The sequence below is a fragment of the Pinus tabuliformis genome, chromosome 4_2, assembly GCF_031772625.1.
Source record: "Pinus tabuliformis cultivar Carrire ecotype Pingquan chromosome 4_2, CPIR1, whole genome shotgun sequence".
Lineage (NCBI taxonomy): Eukaryota > Viridiplantae > Streptophyta > Pinopsida > Pinales > Pinaceae > Pinus > Pinus tabuliformis.
This window is the reverse complement of record NC_142304.1, coordinates 176,575,669-176,594,015: the sequence shown is the minus strand read 5'-3', so window position 1 is coordinate 176,594,015 and position 18,347 is coordinate 176,575,669. Positions and strand designations below refer to the sequence as shown.

Genomic DNA, 18,347 nt, shown 5'->3' with positions numbered 1-18,347 from the left:
CCTCCCCACAAAGAGCTCCACCCAAAAACTACGTTGCCCAAGAACACTATTGCCCAGATCCCAAGCATAGAACTTTGCCCTAAGTGAGGAGCACTCTTCCAGCAAATAAAATCACCAGCAAATTGTCCAAGGAAATATGCAGCGAGGACCCAATACTTTTGTCCCAGGAACCTCTCTGTTCTATGTCCAACCTGAGGCAAAGTAATTCTTATCCACTGTTATATGCCTTCCCCAACCTCCACGAATTTCTGATGAGACCTTCCTAGGGTGGCACTCAAGGTCCACCGAAGAAAAGGTTGAGTCTTCTCCCTGGAAACTTGTGTGCTCAACAACACTTGTAACCCAGCTAAATAGCTTGAGCAACAAAGGTAAATGAGAAAATATTAAAAGGTTCCAATAGTTGCTCCCTTCCTCATACTTATACTAGTTGCACTTTTCCCCATGTGGGTCCCTCCATCCAACAATTCAATTTTCCCTTAGCCATTCGATTTTCTTTCCATGGGGTGCATATTTCATGTGGGTGTGGCCCCAACATTCCATCAACAAAATAATTTGACCCACTTTTCCTAAGTTGGTGTCCAAAAATTGTATTAGCCTCCAACATTGCAAAAATTGGTAATTCCCTCCTTGGGCAAAATTTATTGAGAATGGATATTACCTATGTTAATGGATCCGTGGGTCTAGGTAGTTGGATCTGCGAATCCTCGGACCAGATACGGATTTAGATCCGGATCCGCCAGGATCCACTCAGTTCACTTTAGAGTCCTATTAAAAAATGCGTGTCAGAACATTTCAAATATTATTGAAAAATCTATTGATTGCATCCCCTGTGTCAGACCATTTCAAATATCATTGAAAAATTTATTATTGAATCCCCCGATTATTTAGTGGCCGACCAGATCTGACATCAACTTATTATGCTGGCAATTTTAAATTGCCAGCTCTCATAGGTTTAGCCTTTGATGATTTATAATAAATTCCTATTAAATTAATAAATCCAATTCACTTTATAATCCAATCTAAATAGTGTGTCCCTTTAACTTAATTTATGTTTATAATTTTATAATAGTTGTCGTTATGTTTTACTTTAATTGTAAACTAATTAATTTGGATGAATACTTAATTTTTAATACTTACAAATGGAGTCGTCTATAGAGGCAGAGGAATTGCTCGGACGACCAAAAGTCACTAGAATCCGGGCAAACAAATTTCAAAAAAACTTATAGAAACAGTGTTTGAATCATATTTTTGATGATGGAAATAGATTCAGCATTATCAAAAACATTTAGAGCACCTAAAATTATGAATTTTGACAGATTTACTTTGATTTACAAAAATCCCTACTGGATTTTTCAAAATATGACCGGAATTTCCATAACTTTCAGGGCGAAAAAACATAAGTTTTAAACTAGGCTTTATAAATAATATATTAATTTTGAAATTATTAATGAAATATATTAATTGTTTTATATAAATATTGCATTTTACAAATGTATATAAATTATAAAATATAAAATATAAAAATTATAATTTTTATTTTTATTTTTAAAAATATAAAAAATATATTTAAATTATTTGTACTTAGACGTTTCCTTGGCGTATCCGGATCAAAAACTAGTGGATCCGAATCCGTATCCTGGTAAGGATTTTACAGCCTAGAACATCAAAACTTTAATAGCAAAAATTTGGAATCCACTGTCTCTTGCAGTTGATACTGAGAATATCTGAAAGTTATTTTCAGTGCCAGTTTGTGCCACTACATAATCTTCAGTACCACAACATATGCTGCTGTAAGAAAAATTAAAAATATATCAGAGAAAACATGTGCCAAAACACAATAATTTGCATCCTCTTCCGAAAGCAAGCTGGAATGCATGGCTAGCGATATCTATAAAATAGTAAACTGGTTTGACGGTACAGCTCTGTTAACAAAATTTACTGCAGCAATTTAAGCGAATGCCCCATATTACTCTTCATTCAGTTGCACGTAACATTAAATAAACGGGAATGTGTCATATTAATTAGGACAGTTACCAAAATCATGTGACTAATGATGCATTCAAGGTCTGCTATAAGTTCAATTAGGAGAACAATATTATTATCATGCAATTTGAGTAATGTCTTCTTGATTTTCATTATATAACTAAATTAAGTGTGGTTGAATCTAGCCTAAGGGACTGATAAAACACGCAAATAACTTTCACATTAAAATAAAAAAGATTTACTTGAAAGATGGAAATTGTTTGACAATTTTTAACTTACATTCTTTCTCAAAGCCAATCTGTTTTTTATCCACTATCTTATCTATCTTTGGATGACAAGACAGCTTCCTGCAAATCAACTCAATCGAAAATTGTAGTTCATATCCCTGATACAGTCTCGGCACAATGATGTAACAAATCTTTGAAAGTGACGGACCTTGCAAAAAGGTATATGCACATCATGGTTTGTCACCTTACATAATTATCAAAGCACAAGAAGAAAACACTTGAATCCTACTGTAAGACATATTAATGGAAAAACTACAATTAGACAGTTTGAGCTGAGAGAGTTGATGTGATTATCTTCGAATCAGCTTTTCATCTGCAGAGATGTCTTCCTGTTCTGACCTCCCTGTACAAATATCAGTGTCTCATGATATCCTTGCATGCCAGCTTTCCAAAGGATCTTCCTTTCAATAATAATGTACAGACGTTTCAGCTTAAAACACACAAATAAAAAAATGCATGGAATCCAAGTGTCCATCATACGTGCCTGGAGCTATATCTGTGCAGGACCTTAATGCATGTAACCTTACTATCAATCATTGATAAAATACTCTGCAAATGCGAAAATCATATTTGCAACTTGTTTACAACAAATTTGAAAAGTGCTGCCACATAGCCCTGTACTGCCACTCTTCCTTCTGTTAAAGGAGTCAAGTGGGATAAAAGGCCCATAGCTCTAGCAGTAGAGCAGGCTATCATCTCTTTGGAGTAGAAGGCTACAAATATCATGGGTAAGGGTGTTCATCATGAAGTTTTCGTTCAAGGTAAATATCAACATTATTAAGATCAAGCATAAGAAAGGGCTTCGAATCTTAGACAACATAGCAGAGTTAAATATCAAGGAAAGACACTAAGATCATGGCATAATTTAAATTTCAACTAGTATTCAATGAATATTTTACATGGTACATTGCTTTGCCACCACCAATGACATGGCATGCAATTCATACCAGCAATCTGGTGCTTAATTAACACCATTGTGATGTTATTTTGGGGTATGATCCACTGCTCAAGTATAACTGAAATGAATTGAAAGAATACCAATAAACTGGGGAACGCATATTAGTAGCTTTGTCAGGTTCAGCACAATTGCACCCAGAAATACGATTACAACAACAAAACTGAACGTGATAAGGGGTGATCCATCCAATCTCAGCAACAATATCTTCAACCAGATCGTTGGTCTGTAAAGTAATCATGCCAAAGCAAGTATGAATAGAGATGACCCATATAATTGGTCCATTTCTTATTGATAGAGTTTGGGCCCCCACATCCTCGATATCTGATTGGCATGGCCAGTTGAAAGTCAATTTCAGTTCAAAAGTTCAGCTAACTAACATGTCAGTTTCAGATCCAGTACATAAGCACTGCTTGACAAAGAACAGTACCATACAACACTCAAAATTCAAGTCACCCGACCTCAAATCAAAGTAAAAGCTGATGAGGATCACCGGTCTCAAGCAACAGTGTAGACCAGGTTATCAAGTTAGATAACAGTTGATCTGATGCTTGTCAACAAACTTTGTCCAGATAATACTTGTTTGCAGTCACAAGCAGAGTATGTACCCACCATGAAACCATCATGAAAATCATGGTTGCAGCATGAGACATGATCTCAAAACACCATGATCAGGAATACTCGGATCCATGAAACAACTTGAATTTAGAGTCATGTATGAGACTGGTCTTTACTCAATATTTCTAACAGTCTGGATTATGATTGCATGCAAAAGCTTTAGCAAAGAGCCTCTATGCTGTGATAGGATGGATCTAATTATACATTGTATATACAGATACCATCTAGTCTCTCACTTCACATCCTATAAAGACATTGTCATATACATCATTTGGCCGTGCCCAGAGCACAAAACTCGCCAATAAAGTAACATTTGGAACTACAGTTGCTGCAGCATTGCATTGTTATGCATTGCCGAGTGCCTTTTACTAACTCCCGAGACAAAATTGTGATAAGACTGCAGTTGCTCCTACAATGTATCGCTCTCAACTTCAGTATATGATAACTTTGGACCAAGGTTTGAAATCTAATCATTAACAACATAAATTAATTACCTGGCTCGTGGAAAAGCTGATGACCTTGATATCAAAATTTTATACATGACTAGAGTTGCTTCATATGTCACAGGAGGTCCATTTAATCAGAATTGGAATCAACTGGAAGATATAACCTTGGACGAGCTGATCGTGGTCGTTGATGATAAGAGAATAGACGCTCAGACCCACAATTATTGGTTGATGCTATTTGAGAATTTATATTACTAATATTCAGAAGCACAGAAGCTGAACACAACCAATAACACAGAAGGTGCAGGTTATAACTGCACTTGAATATCTTGAACTTCACAAAAGCGATGAAACAAACTAAATGATTTTTACTTTATACCTGTGTTAGCTAACGAATCCAATCTCCCTCTCTCATGTTCAGACTGTGGCCTATCATGCAGTTCCTCAGTGTGTGTTTCAGCCAATGTATTCCCACCGCCTAAGCCAAGAGAAATCCAATTCGTCTCAACAACATCATCAGAAGTAATACAAGGCTCCCTTCGTTCCCTTGTATCAACCTGAATAGATTCTCGATCTGGTTGGGGTGGAAGAAAGAACTGCAGCGGCACATTTTCAGATTCAATATCTCTTGAGTTATCATTTTGATCATCACTAGCCGCTGTATTCAAATAACCTGGAGAGCAATCCAAGGGCTGTCTATATTCAGAAATTCTCGACCCAAATAACATGTTCTCTTGCTGTTGTTGATCCATACTATATGTATTGAAAGGCGTAGGATGTACTGCAGACTCATGCCATGAATTTCCAGTGGCATCAGGAACATCTGCAACTGTTCCAAACAGGTTGAATGTTGCATCCTGAGCATGCACTGGCCAATGTGGTAAAGTTGAATCACTACCATTGCCTACAAATAAACCAAGGGAAGGATTCACATTATCTGGGAGTGGATTTTCGCAAAAGGAATTCCGAAGTTTAGACGAACTAGAAGAAACAAATGGAATACTACTATGAACTTGTTGGTCCTCTGGTAAAACTTCTTGACAGTTTAACACTAATGATCCACCTGGACCATGATTATCTGAACCCACAAACGCTGATGTAGCTGATGAACCAATGTTCAGTTCATCCCCATTCTCCTCGTCTGAATCGCTTAGAACTACAACTTCAGACTCTTTGTGAACCTGTGAATGAACAAGCCTGCTAGATTTACATGGAGGGCAGGCATTTCCAAAAGATGTAGAATCAAAGTCAGCATCGTTATCTTCTGAAACTTCAAGGTTCCAACTTGCTTCTTGGTTAACACTTGCGTCTTCATCAACTCTGTTGCTAGCAGTTGCACTGCTGCTGCTGTGAAGTTTGAATTTCTGTTTATAAATTTCTCTAGACATATTGTTTGCTTCAGAAGGTTGAATATCTGCACCACTTACTTTCCATGAACTGTCTTGATTCCTCTTGATTCCAATTTTCAATTTCATATGCCCTTCTGATAAGACATCCTCCTGCTTTGCCTTTTTCCAAGGGTCATCCTGCTTTACCTGTTTTAAAATTACCTTTTGATTCCTGATATCTTGACTTTTCATATTGATGGATCCATCAGGCAATCTCCATTGCTCATGTAACTTGTCATCATCATGTTTTGGACACCAACAACCATCTGTTTTCACTTCAACTTCAGTAACATCCTCAGGGTAGTCTTTGATCTGCATCGAGGAACCATACTATGCATGTTAATAGGCAAATAAAAGTTGATCATAAATCCACAACAAGCACGTGATTAATATTTCCAACCCAACTATACACGAAAATAGAGGATATCCTTACATGTGATGTAATGCAATTGAAATATGGGTCAATCACGATGTCCTCCAATGAATAATTCTTCATACATATTGGGCATTGCCACTGCATTAAGATTCAAGAATCAAACTTAGTCTGATAGCATCACTGTTTTCGTGTTAAAATCTAAAACTTTTTATGCAAAAAACTGAATGGAACTGAATGTACTTTGCATAACGCTGAATGTACTTTGCAGAAAACTAAATGTACTTTGTAGAAAATTGAATGTACTTTGCAGAACACTGAATGGAACAGAGTGTTATATGTTGTTACAAGTGATTAGAATGCAGATTTCTTCTTCAAAACTTTTCAAATCAGCGATTGTAGATAGAACATAAACTTAAGGATCATATGAAGACAGCCAAGCACAAATATGAGACACTGAAATTTTGGTCCACTGACCAGGGCAAAAACCCCTCAAGGGGGAAAACCCAAATGATTTTTCTTCTATTAAATTTCTTCAATTGTTCAGCAAAGTACAAAGAGAAAGAGAATGAGAATGAATAAAGTCACCAATGTCTGATCAACTTGCAGTTGAATTGCACTTGCTCTTTGCTTGAAGATCTCCTCCTTCTCTTGATCAGGTCATATCCTTCACACTTGCTCCAGCTCTTTCCTTGCTCTTGCTCTTCACTAGCTCTCACATTTCTCTTGCACACACTCAACACTTGTTCTTTTTCTTCACAATGGACATGCTACACTAAACGCTCACTTGCTCTTGCTTAAATAGATGAGAAATGAGAGGTGTTACAAAATGAATTCATACCTTGAGCCAATAATAAGAGAATCGAATTCATAAGGGAGGAGTTATGTGAGGAGAAGTGTAACTCATCCCAAGAATGGAAAGGGGTACACTTGTCTTGAGGAGTTACAATTCAAATTAGGGAGAGAGAGAGTTACACTTCGACATGAGAGAATATTTGGTGAAAGTTACAAATCAAATTGAATGAGAGAGTTACAAGTGAATTTAGCGGGGAGTTACACTTTTTCCATACATTGAATTAGTGAAGGAGAGTTACATTCTCGTAAGTGTGGAGTTACTATTTTATTCCAAGAGAAAGGTTCGATTTGTCAAGTAAGAGATTCTCAATTGAATTTATTTATTCCACGAGAGAATTTGATTTTATTAATCCATTAAAGGTGAATGACTTTATACTATTTTATAAATAATAGTATCATAATAATAATAATAATATTAGTAAGGATAAGAATATTAATTCTTAATTTGTATAATCAAGACTGATTTAATTTTAAAGTAAATTCCATATGTCGAGATCATCCTTGATCATTTAGACATGACTTTCTATTCTTGGAAAGTCACTTCCAAATTGAGATGTGACTTCCTATTTTTGGAAAGTCATATTAGAATTGTCAAAAATGAAATTTTATTATTGGTGGTTCAAACAAAACTGAAAGATATGATTTAGTCTAGGAGAAATTCATCCCTGAGCTGAAGCGCAATTATTAGATATTGTGATGAAGCACAAAATTTAGCTATTGATAGCCATGATAAAATATTTTATTAATAATTGATAGATGAATTGATGATTACATTTTTGTGAGAGGCCCTGGCTATAGACCGCCTTAGGTGCCTCTTAGTGAACAGGCATGATCTTTTGATCATGCCCTTTGCCTAATAAACTATAACAAACTAACTAATTTTTTACACAACATTGTCTTCCTCTCAAAAGAATGCTTTGTCCTGAAAGCATACATAACGACGGATGTTGCTGATGAAATGCTTCAGTCTCCTTGTTGACACCTAATCATCAGGATTGGGTGAATAATTGAAATTGATGTAAATAAATAATAAGAAATATGAATAGTCACCAGGAGATGAAATGAACAGTCTCTCCTTGATGTATATAATAAACACCAACATGAATGAACATCAATGAATTTCTTTTGAGGAGATACTGCCTGGTCTGACATGATATCAGAGCCAGCTCCCGAAATTAGCTTTTGTGTAACTCCTGGTGTCAGTTTCCTGCCTATGTTCTGCCTATTTTGAAAAACTCACACCTCTGCCTTGTGTCAATTGCCTGAAGGCTGCTCCATACAGTGTCATATACGTTTTTGAACAATCCGCCCTCCATACAGTGTCATATGCGTTTTTATATTTCCTCTGAACAGTCGTCTGCTTCACTGGAATCGCAGTGACAGCTGTGGGATCTGAAGCCATGCACCTGAGGCCTAGACCCACTATCATATGCACGCCTTAGACCAACTCGGGAATCTAGTGTAGTTCCGTTGTTGTATCCATTGTAGTGGCAGCGTCCACTAAACCTCTTCGCCCCAGCGTCCAGTGCAGCCTAAGACATCACCACTGCGTTTGGCTCCCAAGTTGGCCAGCGTTCCATTGCTGCTCTGTGAAGCCAGCCTCACGCGTTCCCCAACTCTCTAAGGCGCATGACACTTCCCAAAGAAAAGCTGCCAAACCTCCGCTAGCCAGTCTGCCCGCGTTCCATTACAAGTCTTTGGCTTCCTTGACATCGAGATGGTTGCCAAAGCTGACCCAGGTTCGATATGAGAGCTAGATCACCTCGGTCTCCAAGCTCTCACCATGCAATTCTATACAATAAGTAATGTCGTGTTTACACTATATGGTGTCAGCGACTGCGTATAATCCCGGAGCTGCGTTGAACTGTGGTAATATTCCCACGGTTGCGTTCAACTGTGGTAATATTCCAATTTCTTCAGCAGAGAGGGTAATAAAGAATAGTGGAACATTGAATTTTCCGAGATTGCCCGAGATGGTGCTGCTGGCGATGGCAACGGTCGTGGAGGCAATTGTTATCAGTACGATGACATGGTATTTTGACATGGTATGAGATTGCCTGAGATTTCCCAAGAGCCTCAGTATCACTATTGTAAGCCTCTGTATTACTAAAAATTAACAAAAAAAAAAGTCGTTGAGCATGATAATATATTGGAAAGAAACAATTTTGCTCAAGATCTTTTCCTTATTTTATCAATCATTCTGGGTTTGTCGAGGGCATGAATGCTTGAGTATAAAATAAGGTTGAAAATACAAATGGTGATATTCTATATGGATAGAATATGGTTTTGCTCTTTGTATATTAAATCAATTTCTTACCTAATCAAGAAGGAACAATAAGGCTGTATTATTTTGAAGCACATTTTTGCCAGCAGAAGTATTTTTTACAGTATACAGATTTTACAGTACACAGATTTTTTGCTAGCAGAAGGTATTTTTTTACAGATTTTACAATGCATTCAATCATATCCATTGTGGGAATAGTTCTCATTGGCAAGGAGAATTATACTAAATGGTCCCGAATGATAAAACACACCCTCATTTTCAATGAGTTGTGGAAACGAGTATGTGTTGGAGACGGAGACAAAGAGCTAGAACAACCTACCTCAAACAAAGAGTTCACCATTTGGGAAAATAAGAAAAACAAAGCCTATGCATTAATTGCAGCGTCTGTAAGTGAAGAGTTGAGTCGCCATATTTCACCATTTTCAACTACTTTCGAAGCCTTACAAAAGCTGAAAGAACTCTATGACTCACATTCTGCACTTGAATTTGTTCAACTCATGATTAAACTCTTCACTCTTGAATTGCAAAATAATGATCCTCTTGCTCTTGCATCCAAAGTAAAATCATGATATCAAAGCCACTAAGGTTGAATTGGATATTCCTCTTATCGCTTTTCTCAAGGCACTTTATCCTACTTACTCCAATTATCTTGAGGCATTGCAAGCAAATGGAAATCTCAAAGATATTACCTTTGACTCTCTTGTGAAAAAATTTGTTGAAAGAGAGAAAGCTTTTGGAAAGAAGAAAGCCCCTGAATCTTCTGAAGAGGCTGTGTGCTTTTCTCATAAAGAAAAGAATCTTGCCCAAGATTCTTCAAGACGAAGAGGTGGTCGGAGAGGAAGAGGAAGATATTTCACAGGCAGGGGGCGCAGACACTCTCAAGGAGAAAAGTCAGATTTGCACTGCATACACTGCAAAAAGAATGGATCACACGATGCCTCTACATGCAAGCTACCTTGGGACAAAATTGAGTAGCAAAGAAACCAACAGAAAGGTAAAACTGATGACATAGACAAAGGTAAAGCACTTGAATCCGCTCATTATGTTGTGGCACAATGTATTATCGAAGTAAATGAAAATTTATTTAATGCTTCACTTGCTTTTGGAAAAATGATTGGTGCTTGATTCAAGAGCAACTTGCCACATGACTCATAGAAAATACTTTTTTGAAAAATTTACTGATAATGTTGATGGAGCAGTATACTTTGCAGACCAATAAAAAATCAAGCCATCAGGGGTTGGCACAATCAGGCTTAAAATGCCTGGCCTTCCAGACTTTCTTCTGCATCATGTTCTATATCTCCCACAGCTGAAGAAAAACTTGTTGTCCTTGGTCCACATCCCCCAGCAAGGTCACTCCATTCATATGTTGGATGGCAAGCTTGAGGTGAGAAAAGCATCTGAGCACTCACTTATCATAAGGGGAATAGAAGAAGAAAGGCTTCTCAAGCTGCAAGGTACCTCTTCTTGTGCACAACATTTCTCATACAATTCTCATTATGAAGAAGGTACACTTCCATCAAGTTTATTATGGCATGCTAGATTTGGACATTTGAACTATGACAGCTTCCACTTGTTGAAACAAAATGGTGTTGCTGGTTTGCCTACAATTCCTAGGAAACTTAAGCAATGTGATGCTTGTATTCTAGGAAAGAATAGCAAACAGTCTTTTCATAATTCACATTCAAGAGCACATAGAAAACTTGAACTCATTCATTCAAATTTATGTGGTCCAATGCCTATTCCTTCTGCAAATGGAAACAAATATATGATGACATTTATTGATGACTACACCAGAATGTGTTGGGTTTATTTATTGAAGAACGAATCTGATGTTTTTCAAACATTCAAGAACTTTCATGCATGGATTGAAAATGATGCACAATCTCATATTGGATCTATTCACACTGATAATGGAAAAGAATATACTTCAAATGAATTTGAAAACTATCTTCGCCAACATGGGATCAAACATCAAACAATTGTGCCTTATAATCCCCAACAAAACGGTGTAGCTGAAAGAATGAGTAGGACAATCTTAAATATGGTATGCTCCATGATGTTTTTCAAAAATGTAAAGTTGATGTTTTGGGCTGATGCAGTTCTATGTGTTGTATATATAAAGAATAGATGTCCATCTAATGCTATTAGAAATAAGACTCCATATGAAATGTGGTATGGGCACGTTCCTTCGGTAAAGCATCTCAGGGTCTTTGGTTCCACCTGTTATGCCTTGATACCAAAGGTACATAGAAACAAGCTTGGTGCAAGAAGTCGTAAGTGTATCTTCCTAGGGTATTCAAACACCTCCAAAGCATACCATCTCTATGATGAAGTCAATAAAAAGTTTGTAGTATCTAGAGATGTAATCTTTCTTGAATCATCCAAAACTGACAATGTTGTTGAGCGACAACTTGATAGCTTGGATAGATTCGCAAATGCAAAATCATTTCAAGAATTTGAAAATCAGATTTCACATCTTGAAGGGGGGATTCTTATACTAGAGCAACATGTGGAATCTTCTTCTGAAGCGATTCAAAAGGAGAATGGTGCCCTGATAAAGAATGGCACTTGGAAGCTGGATGATCCTCCATTAGGAACCAAACCAATTGGCTACAAGTGGGTCTACAAGAACAAATATAAAGCAGATGGCTCACTTGACAAGCACAAAGCCAGGCTTGTGGCAAAAGGTTTTTCACAAAAGGAAGGGGTCAATTATGAGGAGACTTTTGCCCCCACAACAAAATGGGCTACCATCCGGACACTCTTTTCCCTAGCAGTGCAGAACAATTGGAAAGTCCATCAAATGGATGTAAAAATTGTTTCCTTGAATGGAGATATAAAAGAGAATGTTTTTATGTCCCAGCCTGAAGGATTTGCTATGAAAGGACATGAACATAAAGTATGCAAACTTGTGAAATCCTTGTATGGCCTCAAACAAGCACCGCGAGCCTGGTATGAAAAACTAACTGAGCATCTTCTGAAACTCAATTTCAAACATTATGATCTTGATGATGCAACTTTATTTGTCAAGAAAGTTGGCAAAACAGTTGTATATCTTGTGGTATATGTAGATGATCTTTTGATGATAGGGAACAATGAAAACTACACTGCATCCATAAAGAAGGAATTGAGGAAAGGTTTTGAAATGACTGATTTGGGCTATGTTCATTACTATCTTGATATTGAAGTAACTCAACATCCGAAGTCCATATTCCTTTCCCAAAAGAAGTACATTGGAGATATGTTGAACAAGTTTGGCATGACAAAATGCAATCCTCTTACTACTCCAATGGAACAAAACTTAAAGCTCACATCCATTGAAGGAAAAGAATTTGAGGATGCAACAAAGTATAGACAACTTGTAGGAAGTCTCAACTACCTAACTACTACCAGACCAGACATTTCATTTACTGTTGGAATCCTCTCCAGGTTTATGCAAAAGCCTTGTGAATAAATTGGCCAAAAACCCAAAGTTCCATGATCGAACAAAGCACATCAATACTAATATTATCTAATTTGACATCATGTTGAGGCCAAAACAATCCATCTCCGCCATTGTTCCACTAATGAGCAAATTGCAGGCATCTTCACCATAGCGCTTGGAAGAGAAAAGCCTGAAAGATTTAGAACGATGCTTGGACTCCAAGATCCCTTCAGATTAAGGAGGGGAATGTTGACACCTAATCATCAGGATTGGGTGAATAACTGAAATTAATGTAAATAAATAATAAGAAATATGAATAGTCACCAGGAGATGAAATGAACAGTCTCTCCCTAATGCATATAATAAACACCAACCTGAATGAACATCAATGAATTGTTTTTGAGTAGTTATTGCCTGGTCTAACACTCCCAAGAAGCTTCTTCTTCTGGTAAGTCCCTCCACTTGATCAAGTAATCCTTGATTGTACGAGATCGAAGCTTCCTTTCTCTAGTAGATAAAATACCTTTTGGTTCTAGAATGACCCTTCCTTCATCATCTAGGGATGGAAGTGTTGTTTGCGCTGATTGATGGTCACCTAGTGCCCTTTTAAGGCAGGAGACATGGAAGATGTTGTGAACACGACTTTCTCTGGAAGGCTTAAACTATATGAAACTTCGCTGATCTTTTTATTGATCTGATATGGTCCATAGAACTTCAATGCCAATTTATTTTTTCCTTTTTGCTTCAAGGACAATTGTTTGTATGGTTGGAGCTTTACAAATACCCACTCTCCGACTTCAAATTCTCTTTCGGTTCTATTTCGTTCCACTTGTTGCTTCATACGGTTCCTTGCATTATTCAATCTTTTTTTGCACGATTTTTTGGGTTTCTTCTAGTTGGTTTCTAACAGCGGGTAGATTTTTTTGGACAATCGCTAGATCCTTCCATTTTGGGGGTTCATATCCATACAAAGCTTGGAATGGCATCATTTTGACGTGTGACAAGTAGAATTATACCACCACTCAGTGAGATGCAACCATTGAGCCCACTTATTTTGTTTTTCTGTAGCGTAGCAATGTAGGTAGGCCTCCAAACATTTATTGACAACCTCTGTTTGTCCATCTGTTTGAGGGTGATAAGCAGAACTGATATTTAGGTAGGTTCCTATGTGGCTGAACAATTCCTTCCAGAAATTACCCTTGAATTTGGCATCTCTATCGCTCACAATGACTTTCAGAAAACCGTGTAACCTATATATATTTTTGCAAAATATTTCAACAATTTGTTTAGCCGAGTCTGATTTCTTTATTGCCATAAAGTGAGCATATTTGGTGAGTCTGTCGACCACTACGAAAATCTTGTCCTTGCCTTCAGATATGGGTAATCCTTCAATAAAGTCCATTGATATTTCTTCCCATTTCTGATTTGAAATGTTTAAGGGGTGAAGTAATCCAAGTGTCATAAATATTTTCACTTTTATTTCCTTGACATGTGTCACATTCTGCTACATACTTATGAATATCACGACTCATCCATTTCCAAAAGAATGATTGATGTGCATTGTAGTAAGTCTTAAATAATCCTACATGTCCGGCTGACGGTGAATCATGTGACTCTTTCAGTATCTTGGATTTAAACTTAGAGTTTGCATCTAGATAGATTCTTCCTTTGTACCATAGAATATCATTCTTCCATTCAAATTTTGAGTTGTTTGGAAGGTTATTGATTATCGCAGTTATTTATGGATCTGTGGCATACTCACTTCGAATCTCATTAAGCCATTCAAGCACAACAACTGAGACTGCAAGTAGTGTTGGTTCTTCGTCTTTCCTAGATAGGGCATCTGCTACTACATTGTCTTTTCCCCTTTTATGTAGTATTTCCATGTCAAAGGCGGTAATTTTTTCAATCCATTTTTGTTGTTCTTCAGAAAGTGTTTTTTGTTGAAGGAGATGCTGGAGACTGTTATGGTCTATTCAAATGGAGAACTTACTTCCCAAAATATATTGTCTCCACTTAGCTAGTGCGTGCATAACAACGAGCATTTCCTTGTTGTATGTGGACTTGAGACGTTCTCTTTTATTAAGCTTCCTTCTTTCAAAAGCTATTGGATGCCCTTCTTGCATTAACATTGCACCTATACCGAATCCGGAAGCATCACACTTGATGATAAATGGTTTAGAGAAATCTGGAGTTGCCAATACCGAGGCACTAGACATAACTTCCTTTAATTCTTCAAAACACCTTCCTGCTTCCTCATCCCATTGAAACGAATTCTTCTTTAAAAGGTTTGTCTAAGGTTTCATTATATGTGCATAGTTTTTAATAAATCTTCGGTAATATCCAGTCAATAATAAGAACCCTCTTAGCTTGAATGCATTAACCGGGTTGGTCCATTCCCTTATAGCTTTGATTTTATTAGGGTCCACTTTTACACCTTCCTTGGATATAATGTGTCCAAGGTATTCTACTTTTTTCTTTCCAAAGGTGCATTTGGATTTTTTTGCGTAGAACTAATGCTCTTTTAGTAGCGTAAGAACTTTATCTGGATGTTGTAAGTGCTCCTTCCAAGTTTTACTGTAAATTAAAATATCGTCAAAAATTACTAATACAAACTTCCTAAGATATGGACGAAATAATTCGTTCATAGTGGCTTGAAACATTGCTAGTGCATTGGTTAACCCAAACGGCATTACTTTAAATTCATAGTGACCTTCGTGTGTTCGGCTTATCATTTTTGGTATGTCTTCCAACCTAATTCTGATTTGGTAATACCCTGAACTTAAGTCCAATTTTGAAAAGTATTTTGCACCATGTAGCTCATCCAACATTTCGTCAATAAAGGGGATTGGGAATTTGTTTTTAATCGTTATTTTGTTTAATCCTCTATAGTCAATGCATAGCCTGAATAGCATACAGACTTTTACTTTTCAAGATGATCTCGTACTTTAAAAGGTCTTGGATTAATCTCTCAATTTCCGTCTTTTGGTGATGTGGATATCGATACGGCTCGATGTTGACCGGGTCTGACGCTGCTTTGACTTCTATTGTATGCTCAATTTCTATGTTAGGAGGCATTTTCATAGGCAGGTCTTGAAATACCTTTTCATGCTTCTGAATTAGATCTTGTACCTCGGGTGACTCTTCATCATATTTGCAGATAACATTTCTAATTGGTGACATTGTACTATGTAAGCGGGTGCTCCTTTTCAAATCATCTTCATCCTCTGAGATGACATTACAATTTGATTCTCTAGTGTTTGGAATCCGTGTAATTTGTACCACTGGCCTCCCCAGTTAAATCTTATGAACTGTACTTGATGGTTGGCAGCATAAATGCCTCGAGTTCGTAGCCATTGGATACCTAAGACCACATCTACTCCACCTAATGGTACAATGAAGAACGGAGATTCTAAATTAAAGTCTTGAATCTGCAGTTTGACCTTATGGCATTTCCCTACCTTTTCAATCTTCTTATCGTCAGCTAGCATCACCTTCATGTTTGGTAAGGGAAATGAAAAAATGTTGAGTCTCTTTGCTACGGTTGCATCTAAAAAATTGTGGGTGCTACCAGAGTCGATGAGAACCACTATGTTGTTCTTCTTTATATGTCCTTTCAATTTTAGAGTTTGAGGTTGTGATATCCTTGTCATAGTTGATAATGACACTTGCGGAATACTTCCAACATCTAATTCTTGAGAGAATTCTGGGGCATCTTCTAATTTTTCTATGTTAAAATCCTCACTGTTTGAGTCATTCGCTGCTTCACAGTTATATAGGTTCTTTGATTCTTTTCCTTTAGCACACCTATGTTTAGGGTCCCACTTCTCGCCACAACATTTGCATTTGCCTTCTTTTATCCTTTGTATTTCCACATTATAGTTTTCACCTTCACGACGATGTGGTGGAACATATCTTGTATTATTTGAATCCACAGACTAGGGAATTCGTTGTCTTGAATATACTTTTTCCGATTTTGACCACAGTATTTGTTCAAATTTCTTTTCAGCAGTTTTTGCTTTTCAACTTGCTACTTCTATTGATGTAATGTCATGACGGTCAAGTTCTACTCGTAGATGAGTTTTAAGTCCGAAGATGTATGATTGAATTAGACGAGATTCTGATAACCTAGGGACTCGTCTTACTAAGGTCTCCCATTCTCGATGGTACTCATCCACACTTCCTTTTTGTTGTAATTTGATGAGTGTCAAAAAAAACTCTTCTTCCCTTACAGCTTGGAATCTTTTAAAGAATGCATCTTTAAATTTTCTCCAACTGATGGTGATTGTCGTCTTCTTCCACCACGTATACCAATTATATGCTTCTCCTTCCATTTTCATGGAATCATGCCTAATCTTTTCGTCATCATTGTTGATGTCGTAAATCTCAAAGTACTTTTCTACTTTATTCAACGACGCACAACTGCATTTTTCGTTCCCATCGAATTTAGGCATCTCGACTTTTGCCTTTTGTTGATATGTTGCTAATAGTGGAACGAAAAGAGGGTGTTGATTGTTGAATGCATCCCAGAGTTGCTTATTTGAAAAAGCTGCATTACTATTTCCTTGATGGGGCGTCGCTGATTTTTTTGGAGATTCTGCTTTTTGTGAGAATCCTCTGACTTTGTTGAATCTGATGAATTGTGCTCTTGATTACCTCCATCATCTTGGAATAGTTGTTCGGGTGTAACCTTCGTCTTCCCACACAAGGTGTTCAGCGATGCTAATGTCTGATTATGATTCATTTCGGATTGGATCTGGTTTTGCCCAAGCTATAGTTCTATACAATTTGTCGTATCCTAAAGCTTCTTGATATCAGAGGAATTCCCAATAAATTTACTTTCGAGATGGGCTAATTTTTTGTTGAAATCATCGGAGTGGCTAGTAATTCTATTCTCCAAGTCAATCAATTTTTTACTAAAATCAGCCATTGACATTGATGACATTGAACGAGTTTGTGGGGGTGTATACTTGTCCGCCAGCTTTTTAAATATATTTTTTTTAATTAAATTAAATTAAATTAATTTAATTTAATCTAATTATATAACATATAGTTTTTAAACTATATATATATATATATATATATAATAAACGATATAATATATATGAGTTCTTACGATGTGGGAAGAGACGATCAAATGACATAGCATTTGGGTGGACTGAAGAAGACAGCGGATGGGTGTGCAACGGACGGTGGACAGCGGACGGTGTGCAGATGACAGTGGATGGCGGCAATACTTTGGGAGCCACAGTGATTTGATGGGGACGGCAGAACAGCGGAATGATCGGGATGGCGCTGGGACGGCAGAACAGCGGGTGATGGGAAAACTGGTGCAGATGCACAGTCGGACGGCGGAAAGATAGGGTGCGAGAGCAGATCAATAGAGCCCGAGGAGTCAACTCGCTCCGATACCAGATGAAGCACAATTATTAGATATTGTGATGAAGCACAAGATTTAGCTATTGACAGCCATGATAAAATATTTTATTAATAATTGATAGATGAATAGATGATTACATTTTTGTGAGAGGCCCTGGCTATATACCACCTTAGGTGCCTCTTGGTGAACGGTCATGATCTTTTGATCATGCCCTTTGCCTAATAAACTATGACAAACTAACTAATTTTTTACATAGCATGAGCTGCCAAATTTTAACATTTCACGAATCGGCATGTTTATCATAGAATGAGGTCTAAAATCTACAAGAGACTGTCGAAGCATTTAAACTTG

The 18,347-nt window shown here is 37.2% G+C and overlaps 1 protein-coding gene across 4 annotated transcripts in view; it reads right to left on the bottom strand.

The window, feature by feature from the left end:
* Nucleotides 1-3,125: 3,125 nt before the first annotated feature.
* LOC149168737 (E3 SUMO-protein ligase SIZ1-like) overlaps nucleotides 3,126-18,347 on the bottom strand; it is a 415,166-nt gene continuing 399,944 nt past the window's right edge. For 2 of the 4 annotated variants that reach the window (XM_089428401.1, XM_089428404.1), the window contains exons 14-17: nucleotides 6,111-6,191; nucleotides 4,669-5,989; nucleotides 4,338-4,565; nucleotides 3,126-4,252 (exon numbers count right to left, since the gene is read on the bottom strand). In XM_089428401.1, the coding sequence (XP_089284527.1) occupies nucleotides 4,420-4,565; nucleotides 4,669-5,989; nucleotides 6,111-6,191 (1,548 nt within the window). In that variant the 3' untranslated portion in view covers nucleotides 3,126-4,252; nucleotides 4,338-4,419. The remainder of the gene's footprint in view (nucleotides 4,253-4,337; nucleotides 4,566-4,668; nucleotides 5,990-6,110; nucleotides 6,192-18,347) is intronic. The other 2 variants (XM_089428402.1, XM_089428403.1) reach the window with 2 other exon arrangements.